The 16,994-nt window shown below is 39.5% G+C and overlaps 1 protein-coding gene across 9 annotated transcripts in view; it reads right to left on the bottom strand.

The window, feature by feature from the left end:
* Positions 1 to 16,994, bottom strand: part of TMEM241 (transmembrane protein 241) — an 82,565-nt gene that overhangs the window by 24,037 nt on the left and 41,534 nt on the right. For 2 of the 9 annotated variants that reach the window (XM_030011963.1, XM_041122978.1), the window contains exons 14-15: positions 4,837 to 4,901; positions 740 to 1,423 (exon numbers count right to left, since the gene is read on the bottom strand). The exons of 2 other annotated variants lie outside the window; for them this stretch is intronic. In XM_030011963.1, the coding sequence (XP_029867823.1) occupies positions 1,363 to 1,423; positions 4,837 to 4,901 (126 nt within the window). In that variant the 3' untranslated portion in view covers positions 740 to 1,362. Of the gene's footprint in view, positions 1 to 739; positions 3,765 to 4,836; positions 4,902 to 6,598; positions 6,673 to 16,994 lie in introns of those variants that run through there. 5 more of the 9 variants (XM_030011961.2, XM_030011962.2, XM_030011964.1 and 2 more) reach the window with 4 other exon arrangements.

Below are 16,994 nucleotides of genomic sequence, written 5' to 3'. Positions count from 1 at the left end.
AAATTGACTGCAATCCTTTGTAAAGTTTACCTTCTTTGTTAAACTATGGTGTTTTATTTGAAGTTAAAATGTAGCCATACTTTAAAACGCAGCTGGTGGAATTTGTTAGATTGAAGCAGATAAGCCTCTGCTGACTGTAGCCTTCTAAAAGCCATGTGTCTTGCCTAGACTAGTCACCTAGTTTCCATCTACAGAGAGATAAGCACTTCCAGAGGGTCTTTCAGTCATATTAACACAGCAATCTATTCAAGAAGAATAATCTCTGTGAGGGCACCTTCTATTGAAGGAAACTTTCCATGAAGGAAACTTTGTCAAATTAAGGGACTACAATTTAGATATCTAATGTCATGTGAGACAAGTCCCTCTCCTCATCGAAGATTTGTTATCAAGCTCCTTTTGCCATGTAGACCTTCCCCACAATATTATCAGCTCATCATTTAATATTACTTTCACATAGATTGCTTTCCCAGGCACTAATATATCAAGACTAACTTCTAACAGCCATTAAGCAACCAGAAATGAAATTATTTTAAGAAGTCTTGAGATGAATTGCCTTACACTCTTTATGACTTTCATTCAAGGTTCATAATCTTTGTTGCTTCTTGCAATAATTTAAGAGAAAAACCACTGCTGGGAACAGTACATGTCCCTCCACCCCCTCCAGTTGATAAAAATTTGCAGAGTTCAAGAGAAATCTTGGAGAAAGGGAGAGGAAAAAAAATACACAAAGAGCAATCACTACAGGTACTGAGATTTATTGCTGATTTCCCCATTCTGCAAAGCTGTGAAACTACTGCAGTTCCAGAAGGGGATTATCTCCAGAAGCCCCATGGCCTCAGTCACCATGCCAGTTCAGATGACGTGACTAGAGACCTGTGTGCGGCAGCTTGCTGCTTACAGAACAGTTGGAGACAAAATCCATCCTTCCTGATCCTGAATTCATGGCAGGATCTGGGCTCTGACATTGTTTGGTACAACCTGCTGTCACCTTCCAACAAAAAAATGGGGCATCCAGTGGGGAATGCTGCTTTTCCTGAGTTCAGTTCCCTGTGCAAGAAGCTGCTACTGAGAGGTTCTCACACAGAGCCATCAGCATGAGACAGTGCAGTTTTTTCCTTTACCACATCAATCAGAAACAGTTTGTCTTATGCTTTGAGACAAAGGCTCCTAACCATCCTGCCAACTATGCTGCTTTCTTACCAGCACTACTAATAGCATAGTTTTCTTTCTTAATAAAAAAACAATAGGTCTCTTTCCTCATGTTTGGTTGCACTTCTTCATTCCTGCTGCCGCATTTTATTCAGGATAGGGTCTCTAGGCTGCAAGTCAGCTCTTTTCCAGCTGGTGAGATCTGGTTCCTCTTTATGTGCCTGTCCTTTCAGTGTAAACAAGCAAAGCTTCTCCAACTCCACTGATCACAAGGCTGTAAACAAAGTATACCACAAATTTACCATCAAGCAAGTCCCTCTACTTGATACAATGCCAAACAGCACAACATTAAGAGAAAGGTATTATTTTGTCTAAACACATTTCAACCTAGAGACAGTAACCCAGGTGATTTTTTCATTCGTCTTGCTAAGAAAAGGCTGAAACCAGAAATGTCTTATTTAACTGATCTCATCAGAAACTACCCTTCCTATATTTTAGGGCTGGTGGTATTCATGTGAAAATACACAGACAAAAACCAAGATAGAGAAGGTTGCACCTAGTTACAAGAATAGTTGTGCACCCATACACTAGCAAGAATAGGAAAGGAAGGCAAGTGAGTTTGAACCTCGTTAAGTTAATGATCCCTCCTTGCAATTTCTGTTTGTGTTCTGTCTTGAAAACTTGTCACTTCACAAAGTCAGGAGGAGATGTAAAGCCTAGATTTTGGGGACTGAGGAAATCAGGAAAAATAATTTTGCTCTGGGGAGATCCCACTGGCATAGTGAGGCCAGTAGAAATCCCCATGTTTGCTTCTCTTTGTGAGTAACCTGGTGAAAGAACCTGCCCCAGCCAAAACAGCACGTGTCCCCAAGCGCTTCCTTCCTGTGCTGCTCACAGCGCAGTGGTGGCACTAAAGCTTCTCTCCAAGACTCAGGCTAGAAGCAGGGCTCCAAATTGGGATGAATGGTTTTACAAACAAAACCATTCACTGAAATAAGCTATCAACCCATTCAATCCATGCAATAGTTAATAATCCCCAAATCTCTTCTGCTGTTTATCGTAGCTGACAGTAATATGGTAGGATACTGACTCTTCTCCCCTTTTGTAACACTGCAAAGCTAAGTGTACTGACCTTTCCTCTTAGCCTCATGGCTTAGTTAGCTTATGAAACAGAAAAGCTCCTTAATGAACTTTATAAACAAAACAAACTTCTGTTAAGTTCATTTGTAAGAGGGCTTTTTTTTTTTCCTTGGGAAAAAAAAGGCATGTAAAGCTGAAGGCTCTCTGGTCTTTAATAGCATTACACTCGCTTAAATCTTAGCTTTGGTGAGCTGTTTTAAAAATCACATAATTGCCCTTGTTCCCGACAGGAACAAACATTGTATAACAACAGTACACTATCTTACAATTACACAGTAAAAAGCCCTGGAAAGTAGGTGCTACAGACAGGCTGTAGACAGTCCACTGTGGAGACAGAATACTTTTGGGTGTGGAATTACCAACAAGGAGCAAGCTTTTCAAAAAGATCTAAAACATGTGAGTCTGTTCACATGTAATCACTAACAACCTCTGAGCACTTTTCTCTGGAGAGGGTTAACCCCCGTGTCCTGCCTGGATTTCAGCTCCAGTTATAAACATACCCTCTGTATTAATTCCTTTGGAAGCTAAGGTTGGATAATGTATTCTTTATCCTAAAGAAAAAAACCTCACTTTATATAGGAAGACCTAAAACCAACAGAACCTTAGAAATGACTCAATTTTTTTTTTCATTTCTATAGATGTGTTGTTTTCTACAACATTTTTAACAGAGACCTTAAAAAAGAAACCTATCTCTGATGTATCATTCTAAAAATTAGACTGGCAATTTTGTACAAAAGATAGTAAACTGCACAGCCCTGTTCTGTAAAAATGTGCTTGCATCTAAATCGTTCTTTAATATCTTATGTCCTCCACCAGAGAAGAAGAATCCCTTTCTGAAGGGTTTGAAATCTCAGGCATCCATGTGCCCATGCAGTCCAGATTACTAGGCCAACAGAAACCATCATTATAACTTCAAGATGAAGCAGAGAAAAAAAACATGGCTAAATGCCAACCCTTGATTTACCTTCAATTTACCATCTGGCAAATCCTCCAGCTTCTGTTTATTGTGGGGTGACAGCTAACTGCATTTGCCCATCATTCAGACATTAACATATGATATTGTCCATGACAACACTGGAGCAACACTAAAAAACTCAGTGATTAATGATCTCATGAGTGCTTTGCAGCTGCTATAATCTAACTAACTACTTCCAGAGTTTTTCTTATAAGCCAAGGCACTGCTGATGCACAAGCAATAACAGAACTCAAATAATTAAGTAAATAAATAAAAGAAATATCTTTTTGAATTATGACAAAGCATAACAGTGGCCCAACGGCTAAAGCAAAGTTTCTTTTAAAGATACAGATGTATTCATCATTTATATTACTTTCAGTGCATATAGGGCATGTGGCACGTGTGCAACTATACAGGTCCATGTGCTTACATTAACAAAGGTACACATGATTTTTTAGTATACGTGTCAGTGAATACATACATATTATAAAAGCCTACCTCTAGCATGCACATGATAGACCTGCACAAACACATGTAAAACATGATGAAGGCAGCAAGTTAATGCCCTAGACTAGGAGTGTTGTAGGTGCACTGATATTAGTTTAGCCTCTTACACACATAGGCCGCATAAATATATTCCTAGAGCTAAAAAAAATACATGACTCATTTTGGTATTTGAGATTACATGCGCCTAACATACATATGGAGATGCATATTCACACATATGCATATGGGGCTAGTTTAAACTGAGATTCTCCTTCCTGTAACTTCTTTATCACACCTGGAAAAAGAATATGCTAATTCCATTCAGTGCAGAGCTGAATCTTTAGGATGGCAATCAAACCGTAAAGGCAAAAAAATGAAGCTTAAAGCTTTTCAAAAGTAAGCAGATTTTTATTTCCAATAACAAATCCATCCTCAGAGATACATGCCTAACCCCATATTTGGTTGTTATTTGCATGGCAGAAGCATTTAGGAGCATCAGCCATGGGCTGGGATCTCCTGTCACTGGGTGCTATACAAACACAGACCAAGAACATTGTCTCTGACCAAAGGAGTTTGCACCCCAATCCTACCTAAAAAATTCAGGCTAGGTGATTCATAATGTGCGGTCACACATTACAAAATCCAGATACAGCTTTGGGAAAAGTTTATTATCATTATTTTTCTACTATTTTCATTTTATCCATTCACAGTACACAGTGTTAGGGAAATACACTCTATTGGTTAAAAAGATGCTGTCACCAAATCATGACTCCTGTGGTTTATTTCCAGTTCTACCACTAATTTATAGTGTGACTTTGAATGGGTCATTTATTTGCCTATTGCATCCATTTGTCTAGCTGTAAAACATGCTGAGTGAATTGTGGTGAGGCTTAATGTCCAAAATGTCCATGTTCTCCCACAGAGGCAGAAGAAACACTCTTCTATTTGTATTACTGTACTGCATCCATCATTGCACACCTGGTTCTTCTTACATGCAAAATATTACTGGCACTAATAGAACTTGACATTTAAAAAGTATTTCCATATGAAGCACTGTGTGGAAATTCACTTTTACTGTTAATAAAAAAGCTCACATAGGCACTTACCAAGAAATTGTTAGTACATTGGCAGTCATGACAAAGAAGAACGGTGATAAGCTAGCAGTGATAACCTGTTAAATTGAAAGGAAAAAAACCAACACTTTGTGAACTTGTGATATCACAAATGAAAACTGAAATACTTTTTCTGAAATTAAATTTCTGCACGTGCAGTCACATTTTTTTTCTTTTCTTTTTTTTCTCTGTTTTCTTAACCATTACATGCAGTACCTAAAACAGATACTCAATGGACAGGAGAAACCCAATGACTTTATGCTAAGCAGCGAGACATTGCTAAACATGATGCTTCCACTCCTGCCCAACCTTCCTCCTGATGGAAGTACAGAGGCTAGTACAGGCACCTCCTTTCCCCTCTGGCCAGTGGGAGGCAGGCCAGAAACAGCACAAAAAGACCCAACAGATAGGGACACAAGAGCTGTGCAGCCAGCTTAGGGCAAGGAACCTGACTGTGGGGTATTGCTGGGAAAGCACATGCAAAACACACTACTCATTAGGCTGGGAAACTAATGGAGAAAATAGTACCACGGTCACACATCGCAGTTCAATTTTGACTCCTACAGAACCCAGGACATAGCCCAGGCAGGGCAGGGAACCAGAGCAGAGGGTCCTTTATCACACATCCCAGATGGCCTGGCCTGCTGGGCTTGAAAAGCCTTATATTTCTGAGGAGAATGAGAGCTTGAAATGTATTTGTGGGTGTAGAAAAGCCAAAAAAAAAAAAAAAAAAAAAAGGCTTATGGGGTAAAGAAAAACAGTGCAACTTCAGTAGGTTTGTATTACAAATCTCTCATTACACCAAGGTGTCCTGGCCAGAGAAGCTAGGGGCAAATTACTTCACATTTTCATAGTACTGATCCCAGAAACAGCTAGATCCTGACATACAATGGTTTGTAACAGATCCCTGCCTCAACAGCTATGGAGCTACCACATCTGCAGCCTGTGTGCAGTTTTGGACAGTTTGTTGCCAGATGGATAATGTAAAATGGAAAGAGTTCAGAGAACAGTGACAGAGTCATTAGATGAAGGGATTGATTTTCAGTCAACAGTTAGGATAAGCAATGCCTGTGGGAAAGGAAGACTTGGTAGTGATTTACAAATACTTGGGAAACACATGCACTGAGGAATGAAAGGAACTATTTAGGATAATACAAAATTGCCCACGGAAAAAGATGAAATTAAGAACTAAAATATTTAAACAATTATCAGCTAACATTTCCTAATCATTGTTTGTCTAGTTGACTCCCAGGGGAGACAGCAGAAACTTCATTCCATAATCTATTACTTTTTAAAACACTACTACATGTCCAGTAGGGAAGCAAATACCATTTTAAAGTAGACTCTGTGCACCAGAGCTTGCTCTAACAGTTTGTTAGTCAATACCCACTACATTTATTATGCCCGCATTTTAAAAGGCAGGGTTCTGAATCTGCTTGCAGTGTAATCAGTGCAGAATCATGAGCAGCAGCGGACGAAGAAGAGATGGTTGTACGTCACTCCTCCAGCCCCACTCTAAGAGTTAGCTGGAGAGGAGACAATAATCTAAAGCTAGCAGCAAGACCATGCAGTGGCAGCAAGCACCACACAGGAGCAGTGGTGCTCGATGGGGACTATACAGTGAGTGCCTCCCCTGGCCTGTTTGGTGATGTTCTCTAGTTTAGGGAGATTCAGGCATGCAGATGTTTTTTTTTCTTCCTGGACATTACCATAAATCACACCCTGACTGTTCTCCATTTGCCTATAGCACACGCACCTTGCAGAGGGAATGAGGCAGGAGATGGACTTGATCCAGGAAGGATACCATGAGACTGCAGATCCACCGCATTCCTGCACAGCAATCAAATCACTGGTATCAATACAACCACAGGCATACCTCCTGATACCATCTTACTTAAGTACTTGCACACTGCCTACCACAGTAGTGTACAACATGGGCAATGCTGTAAAGCTGGAAGCTAACAGGACAAGTGAGCTCCCACTCCAGGGGAAAATCAAAGATATGTATCAGCTCTACTCCTACAGCCTTGTATGTAAACATACAAGCAGACATATGACTAAATAGATGCACCCAAAAGAGACTGACAGAGGAGAAGGACAAGTCACAAACTGAGAGTTATTCTTCAAAACTCAGGAAGATGATATTGCAACTGTCCACATTCAAGTTACACCTTGACCTGTCTCATAGCCATTTGCAGCCAGAGAGAGCTGATGCCTACTCAAAACAGTGGAATTTAACCATTCGGGAGCCGAGTCTTTCATGCACTTTACCTAAATACAGCTCCTAGGCTGGATATCCACCAGTTCAAATGCAGCACTCTAACATAGATCCACATCTTGTTCTAGCAGGCTGGATTCTCCCCTTACACACCTTGCAGCAGCTGCACTGACCTACAAGGAACTATTTCTCATTTTCATCAGTGTGGATGACTGTGAATTAACCGCACTGAGCTTATCTTAGGCTAATGCTAATTTATTACATAAAAATATACAATATTCATTACGGAGCATGTAAACAGGAACTAAAGAAGGATGGCAGCTGTGGTATCTACAGAGCATTCTTTTCTTTAAGCTGTTCTCCTGAAAGAAACTGAACTGTTGTATTTGAGAAGTGACACAAGTTAAAGTTGTGTCACTCACTCCCTTGTAGAGTCTTGTTTACTAAAAACTTGAGAAGAGGCCAACAGCAGAGAAACAGGCATTTAAGAACCCTCCGAAAACAGGCCTTATCAAAAACAATACACCATTCTACTGCAATCATCCCAAACCTCTGCAAAAATGCAGGCTGTAGCCTTTTGGACTATTACCGCAGAACACTGTTGTATTTTTGAAAAATTATGTAAGAGTCTCTCAGTGCCAAAGAGAAACAAAACGTGGGTTGGAAGAGCACATGAAGTAAGCACGTGTAAGAAAAAAAAACAAACCAAAACAAAAGGAAAAGAAAACACATTGCTAAAATGTCCACCTTTGATTGTTTATCTAAAAGAGGAATACATTTAAAAATGAAAAACAAGTTTTCAGGGAAGCTAACCATATCATTTGTTGCAAGGGAAGAATCTAAAGTCTAGGGACATAGTTCAGAAGGTAATTTTCCTTTAAGTACACTTCAGCATCTTCCTAAGTGTTTTAAGTGCACATTTAGTTTTTAAACTAAAACAACACCTACATTGATGTTCTGAATGTCCTTTGAAAAAACCAAAACCTCAACATGCTAAGTGCAGTAATCTCTCTTTCTTCACTTTAAAGGTCACAGTTGTCCTCCTAGGCATTCAGATGCCTTAGGAAAAGGCATGAGCTTGCAAGACAGAAGAAAGCAAGTTAAAGGGCAACCTAAGTTAATGATTTCCAAATATATTTTGGTGGTGAATCTTTAAAACTAGAAGGTAGAAAGGAAAATTTTAATTAGCTATAACCAGCACATTTTGAACAAAGGTCCCCAAGATTTTGACATACAGTAACTAATTCTACCAAATGATACAGACTGGATGGTTGAACCCCAACAATTTTAGAAACATGAATAGCTCAGTGGACTCTGCCTACTTACTTGCTTAAAGGAACTGTGACCAGGCAGTACTGCAAAAGCTATTTCTAAAAACATTCATATCGTGAACATTTCTACAAAATTCTGACACAGCTTTCAGTGATTAGGAGGAAAATCTGAGTGTAGCATCATTTAACAAAACATTTCCATGTGAGCTGAACTGGTTCCTGAGAAATCATTTCAAACCCTTCCTTGCACCAAAAAAAAAAAAGGAAAAAAGATTGTTTCTTAAAATAAATCACTCTAAATTTAATGTGTCACTCCATTGTACTGTGAAAACAAGACCCATTTAAAGGAACACTTTATTAACACCTATTTGCCTTGATCTCAACTATTTCTATAGTTCCAATCACCGAGTTATTTACAAGCAATTTTATAAATAAACAAAAATCTTGGCACTTCAGACTGTGTTTGTTATCTCAATCAAAACCAGTTCTAGCTCTTTACGATATGTATTAGCATTGAAGGAAGTAAGCATATCCTTGTGATGGATACTTACCTGGGACAAGGTCTGTGCATAAAAGGAGAGTGGGCGTATCTCCTCCACTGCTGGAGGACACAACTTGCAGAAATTCATCAGCCCAGCCCAACTTACCCTAGATGAAACAGCTTCTATGGTAATGCAGATAGCCTGCTTGAGCTAGGACTGCAGATCCCACCAGGAAGGAGAAGAAAGAAGATTACAGCAGCATCACCTCAAGCACAGGGAGAATGCTGCAGGACTGCCAGAACAAAGACTGGGCCTGAATAGTTAGATAACAAAACAGAACAGATGGGACTTCTTTACATAAATACTGTAGTACAGGGAGCGAACAAGAACCAGGAGAGAAAACAGGGCAACCCAGCCCTGTGGCTGGATTATGCCACAGAGAAGGGTCTTAAAACAGCAGCCCTTTTACAAGTTTGTACCAGAAGTGGGGTTGGACCCAACTCGAAAGGGTGGGACAGCAGAGAAATACAGACTCATTCATCACCTTACAACCTGGTCCCTAAAGAGGGAAACAAAGCTTGAGAGATCCCTGCTCCAGTTTCTGAATAGAAGCAACATATTTCAAGGAGATGGTGATAGGAAAGACCTGCTCATTGTAAACACCAAAACAGAAACAGATGAGGCTGAAATCATTGTGCCTAATGACCACTGACATGTGAAAGCTCTAGGGTTTGTGCATCAGAGAAATCATGACCATCAAAGCTAACTCATCAGAAGTTGATAAGGCATGAACTATGGTGAAGCTTTAAGGAAGGATCATGAGGAATCACTTAGGCAGAAAAAAGTCTGTGTTTCCTCAGTGGTGAAATGCTTGTCTGAAAGGCTGAGATTGGGGTGGGTACTGCTACACCACAGCCTGGCAAAGCAGAGAGATGTGGGGCTCCACAGTATTAACCCACAGTCTGAGGTTTCAAACTTCTTCTTGGTTAGAAGAGATTCCCAGATTCAGTTCCCCACAAAAAAGGGTGAAAACTTCAGGTATTCCCATCATTCTGGGAACCAAAGACAGGCCTGGATGCTATACAACATCCCGCACACTGCTTACATCGTCATTTACATATAACAAGCCACTCTGAAGGACAACACAGTGCCCAACTTCAGGATCCAAGGAGAAGGGAATCAGTTCCACAGGTCCGGAGTTTGCTCCTTATCAGGCTGAATTACCAGCAAAAAGAAAAATGACAGCATTGTTGAAGTGCTGGGTAAGAGACTAAGATTCATAAAGCAGAAATATCCCAATGTGTGGAAGAACTTGTTGCATGGTAGGGACAAATCCAGCACAGAAAATCACCCTTGCACAGGCAAAAAGGAGGCATAGGAAAGAATGTGCTCTCACGCACCTGCATTTGTAAATTTGCTTTAGTGATTCATGAGTGGAGGGAGGTACTACTACCACTAGCTTTAAAGAATTCCCAAGGAACTTTGATAGACAGACCACTACACAACTCATGACATGAACGATCCCCTCCTTTCTCCTAATCACATTATGGTCAGGCAAGAAAAAATGTTCAGAAGAGAAAGCAAAATTTCATAAAAGTTGTTTTTTAAAAAATGGAAAAAAATTTAGAAATTCATTTAGAATTAGAAATAAATTTAGTTTTATAGATAGCGAAATAAAAAATAAAGACTGTTTGGAGAATTCTTTGCTGAAGGACCTTAAGAACAAGGAAGATCCCTGCTGAGCCAGCTTTCCCGTTAGATCTATATCTTGACCACATAACATCAGAAAATTCTGGTAAATCTGACATGCGGCTTGAAGACAGAAGGTGACATCCTAAGGGTTCCCAGTCCTTGACAAAGCAGAAACTTGGATCCTGGGAGATACAGAAATGCAGGACTCTCCATTCTTTGCTGCCTTGCCTTCTCCACCGATTAGCTGTGGTTATCCCATAGCCTCTTACAGTGTCAATTCTCAATCAGTTCAAACCAGCCAGCACTGGCTAGATAAATGCGTCATTCTTGATCAAGCTAGCATTTATCCCTTCCACCCCTGACTTCACAATTGCTTTAGAGACAGATCTTCAAGCTGCAAAAGCTGGCTGTAGATTTTGAGTATCTAGCATTTCTGAGGTGTTCAGGAACATGTTGTTTATATAGCCAAGAACACGGATGAGGACATTTTCAAAATTTAGATTCTGATTTAATCTTCCTATCTGGAATGGGGGATTTAGTCCAGACATGACCATGATTTGTTAGTATTACAACTATACTTGTACAAACCAAAAGCGCGTTTCCTCTGGTTTACTTTTAAACTGCTAGAAAGTTAAATGTCATAGTTCTTGCTGTAAGTGAACACAGAATACTTTACAAAAAGTCTTCCTTAGTTTGTGTACACAGAGCCAATCCTTGTAACCTCACTTCCCCAAACTGCCAAAACCTCTGTCCTTAGAAAAATGCGTATTTTTTTCCAAAGACAGTGTTTTGAAATGGCTCATCAAGTTCACTCACTGTTCAAAATAAATCATTCTATTTATCATCAGGTCATCTTCTCAAAACATCAGAAAAAAGCTTCTGATGTACATAACCTTTGTTTTCATTCTACTGGTGGAATTAAAGCAATGTCAAGCTTTTTACAGACATAATATTTGTTTTGTCCCTCTTCTGCATGTTTTAACCAACTGCTAAGATAATCATCAAAAATCGCCAGGGAAATGGATCACTATTAGTGCCACTGAAAACAGCTACATCGAGACAATCCAGTACTACCAAAAAGGCAAAAATTACAGCAGGCAAACATTAGCAACACCACATACTCTTTTGTTTCTTGAGGGAGAGTCACTGAAATAATTTCCCAGATTTCAGAGTTACATCTCTTTTGTATATATGTCTACTTGAGACTAAGCATATGTACATGTGTGCACACAAAATTTTATGTCAGGTATGGAGATCTAGCAAAAATGAAACAAAAATCTTCAGAATAGGAAAAAAGGAACAGTTAATCTTTTAATGCCATCGTCTGCATTCATTAATTCACATGAATTTTCTGAGCTATTAACACCATTCCTCCTTGTTTACATACATTTTTCATCTCAGCTGGACTACAAGCCATTTCTATCTAGCTCTCCTCTGCTTTGCTACATCCAAATTTAAGGCAACCAAACATTGCCAGATGGGTACTTCTCTGCACTTTAACAAGAATACTTTGATTCAGAGAGATCCAGCAGCTACAGAAAGAGATGAACAAGGAATTGACTGGGGCAGCCAAATACATGGAAGAACAAGGGACCTGGATCTCCCCTGTCTAAACCCTGACTAAAGTGGTCCAGCGTGCACTGACAAGCCTTTTTGAAATAACCCAGACTTTAGAGGAGATCTTTGTAGAGCAGGTCCTGACTGTGAAGTTTGACAAACTGCAGAAAGTCAGCAATGAACAATGAGAGGCACCAATGACCACCAGTAAGCTCACCAATTGTGGAAGGCTGGTAGTCACTGGAAACCTGCCATAAGTTGGCAGCAAAAATCCCTGCTAAAGATGACAAACATGGTGCACGTCCTCCCTCACAAGAAAGATACAATGGGACTAGAACTGAAGTCAAACACAACCTGATTGCTTGTAAATAGGGCAGGGAAAAATTAAATACAAAGAAAACATGGAGAAAAAAAAAATATACTGTTTTTCTCCCATGGTCATCAATCAAAATAAAGCACCATTAACAGCTGCAGATACTGTGCACAGGAGGTCTCCATCCTGCACAGTATCTAAATGAATCCTGCACGCAGAAACAGACCAAAATCAAACTAGTATTAACTGTTTAATTTCAGGTGAGCTTTGGGGATGATCTACCATGGAAGCTTTCAAGCATATTGCCTATTGCAATGAGAAGGCTTTCCGTGCAATCTGGATCATTTCTAGAAGCTCGAAGGCTCCTTGCAAACCACTTTTAAAGTGCCAAAGCCAATATCTTGTTAAAAGAGATACAGCAAATGCGTGCAAAATTCTTCTGACCAACTCTCCTGTAAAGCCTCCTTCCCCTAAATATTGATTCAGTTGTATTAATCAACACATTGAAATGACCTGTGAGAGTTTTCAACTTTGTTCTGAGGGTCTGTTGTTACCAATCAAAAGGCAAGACAAAATATGCTGCTTAACCTAACGACTTCAGGTGATAATGCAGCCCCCTGAAGGAGCACTACTAATAAAGCCACCGACAAGGAAGGATTTTAAGCAGAGACACAGCTTTTTCCAAGGATAAGTAATGAAGCTTTAGCCTTGAGCCACCAAAATAATGGTTTTTCCCAGAGGAAACAGCAATGCCATGATCCTGCCTGAAAAGCTGAGCAGCCCGAACAAGGGAAAGAAACAATCCAAAGTGAAATACATTGGGGAAAGGGGGAAAGTAAAGCAGGTTTTGCTCTCAATTCTGGTCATTAGTTTAAAGGTAACTTGAGCATGTCTGCTGCATTAGCCTCACAGCCTGACCAAAGTGCAGACATGCCCTAAGGGTTTTCATTCCCTGACAGACTTAAGTGGAGACTGTCAGTCTATGAAATCAGTAGACAGTGCAATAAGTTTGTGCATTACAGCATACATAGGTGCACATTGCTCATAGGTGGACTCTGCTCAGCTCTCCTGAAGGAAGAAAACCCTTTAACCCTCCCAACACACAGGTTGTTACTTAAAGGATAGCCTGGTGATGCTGGCACCATGGCAACAGTGGCACCATGGCAACGGTGACAGAGTCAGCAACTTCATGATCCACACAGCTTTTATCCAGCCACACGGAAGTTTTACCAGCTGCTGTAAATTTCTTCGAGATCTTTTATTTCATATTTGCCTAAATGCCTGCACAGACCTCCAGCTTCCCTAAAGCACATTTTTCTCAAAGGAGGTTTTGGTCACTCTCTTCTGCCCTTTCCTTATATTTTATTCCTCTTTATTTTTTTCAGCATTATTAAAACAATAATGGTAAATTCCAGGGGTTCTTTAAGAACACAATAGTTCCATGTATTGTGACTCAAAAGCAGCCAGTGTTTAAACACGCCTTAGCAGTCAAATGCCTAATGATAATGATAAAACTTATTTCTAGTGTAAATGAATCTATCCGGTTTTCACAGCAATTAACTCCTGACCCAGCTTAAAATCATCTACATGTTGCATTTAAAACATGAAAAAAAGAGGGAGAGGGTAGATCAAATGACAAACACAGTGAGCAACCTGTCCTCTAAAATGTTTTCAGAACAGAAGCAGTATAAATGCTGGACTCTAGCAAAATCATCAGATACTTTAAGGTGGGTTTTTTTTACCTTACCAATACCCCAAACAATAATCTGTGTACGGCAGAGGAATATTTTTATATATCAGCTTTTCAACTGCTGTAAGAAAGTAGATTTCTTAATTATCCCTAGTATATGCATTTAGAGGGCAGATAATCCTCTGCAATTCTATGCCTCGATACTTGTATGCAGTTCCAGTATTTAGAGAATTAGGTATCCATCCTCTACTTTCTATCGCATTTATGAAGATTTTTCTCAGGGCTGTTTTTTGTACGTACTTTTCGTTTCCAGGATGTGATGACCAATACAACCAAGATGCTGATCCTGCAAGTGCAAGACTGAAGCAATAGGTGGTTGTATCAGCTTCCTCAAAGTCATTCAGCATCCTGTTTTAGCAGATTAATACATTGTCAAGGATTAATGTATAATCTTTTCAGATTAATATGCTACAGTAACTATTTTTTAACCCTGAGCATCATGTGAATGCCAAAAGAACTGATGAATCGTTGTCTAACTTCATCATTCTTTTATTCCTCATGAGACAAAGGTGGCCAAGCTATTGTTCTTGCACCGTATGCATCTCATTAGCAGTTTGGCTGTGGGAGAACATGAGCCATTAGGGGATACTGAAGCTGTGGTTACTAGGTCATTCTGGAACCCAGCTGTGTGCCCAGCCCCATCCTATAATGCAGAAAGGGCTCAAAAAAGCCCATCTGTCTCTTGCCTCTGAATCACTTCTAGAGAATCCTCTGCCTTCACCTCTTTAAGGTACGTGGCACCTGTGTTACAGTTCTCAGCCATACAAAGATTTAATGTATAGCTAACTGATAGCCTTTCTGATTCGTGGCAATACCTTAATTTCCTTGGTTCTGCACTGTCTCTTTCTTTTTTTTAACCTTACAAGAACCACCACAGAGAAAGATACAGCAATTATTTTATGTTGCAGAGTGTAATTAATAGAATTTGTGTAAGAAAATACTCCTCTTACGAGAAACAGGACATTATCGTCATGTTTACAATGATCAGACATGAACAAGACAAGACTCTTTTCAGAAAGGCCTGTATCTATCAATGTATAAACATGTATCTATATATGCATTCATATATAAACACATACTACATATAGCATAGAAATATATAAACATACCTCACTGATGAGATAGGGCTGAACTATTACAAGCATGTTGTAACTCATTTTGCTTTCCTACAGAAAGTGAAAGATATCCTGAGACTTTTAAAGAAAACCAAAACTCTTTGCCCCTTGTAAAACACTAGATTGGGTTGAAATTATGGTAGCAATTTCTCTTTGAACACCAAGTAGCCACTCCACGCTACCTTCACTTAAACACAAACAGCAGACTTTGTCATAACACAGAGAAAGCCAAAACAAGAAGCATTTGCCCTCCACTACTGGAGATAATGGCCAAAACATACATTTCCCCTTCCTATGACTAATGAGATAGCTGGTGAAGTGCCACCTATCTCCAGCCTATAAAGTGTAGAGTGGTTATAGTACAGAACTAAATTTTAACAGTACCTCAGTTCATATTTAAATATTTCTCTTAAATGTGACCACTGAAAACATAATCCAGATATTGTTATTACTCTCAGTGTTCCAGTTCTGTATTAAGGAGACAAAGGGAAAACCCTGCACAATTCATGTACGTTCTCCCAGAAGCATGCTTTGCTGACATGGAAACACTATCAATCATGATTCAAACAAGTGTGCATACATGCACCAGACTAATAGCATCTGTTCAGGTCAGTTCTGCAAATGAGAGGCACAATCCATCGAGCTGAAGCTTTGTCAAACAAGGACAACAAAAGTCATTTAACGAGGGATACGAGAAGGCTTCTTTAGGCCAAATGACATCGATTTTCTTCAACTTTGCCAAGAAGTGCTTTGTTCATTCTTGCTGTTACAAGATTGACTGCTGATGAACGTGTATTTGACCAAAAGCTGAAATATATTTGTATTTCTGGGTTATACCAAACCTAAGACCCAACGCCTCCTGTTTCCTGTAAATGCTTCATGCATTACAATGCTTAACTGTACTTTTCCTCTGTCATTTCAGCCTATTGAGGAGTCTCTTATCCTTTTATGCTGCCCCATTATTGCAAAGGCCTTAAACTGCTCCTGCCATTTAGTCTCTCCCCTGAAACCTCTGAGCTCAGAAGTTGACAGGGCAATGTGATTCATCATCTTGTTCTTATTTTATTAATTATTAAATATTTGTGTAATGGAGCAAGCATTGCAACAGCAACAACAACAGTGAAGTGTTCTACCCGTTAGGATCATGGACACCAACTGGAGTGGACCAAGGGTTTGTTTAATCAAGTATTGGTTGATGGCAGAGAATTCAGGAGAATTTATGATCCTCCCCTAATGCAGCAAGTCTGCAGTCAATGTGCACATCAGAGAAAAGGAGGGAGGTGCATCTTGACCTTAGTTGATAGAAAACTTACATGCCATGGCATGCAGTTTGTTAATCTTTCCACTTCTCTCCTAGAAAGATTTCCATAGAATGTCTGATTCCGCTGAAATTACTAGCGACCCAGTCACTAAAACCTTTTGAGCAGATCTGAACCTGTAAAAAGTATACCTCTCTTTACTTTTACTCAGTCAATTGTCTTAGTATTATCTTCTGTTTGATGCCCTGAATTTTTACTAGTCCGTAATACGGTAAACTGTGTTAAAGAATTATTTTTTCTATCTGATTTGAAAAGTATTGTTTTTCAGTTTTGGGGAGTAGCCAGCTGTTCTAACAATCTGCTGCTGTAAAATACCGCAATAAAATACACTTCATCTTATGTTAAGCTCAGCAAGAGCTAGCCTTTTGGCATTCCAAGTTATTCTTCACCTCATCTAACCCTTATGAGATCATGAAATAGAGATTACCATAAAGA

The sequence above is a fragment of the Aquila chrysaetos genome, chromosome 4 (assembly GCF_900496995.4).
Source record: "Aquila chrysaetos chrysaetos chromosome 4, bAquChr1.4, whole genome shotgun sequence".
NCBI lineage: Eukaryota > Metazoa > Chordata > Aves > Accipitriformes > Accipitridae > Aquila > Aquila chrysaetos.
This window is presented reverse-complemented; position numbering and strand designations above follow the sequence as displayed.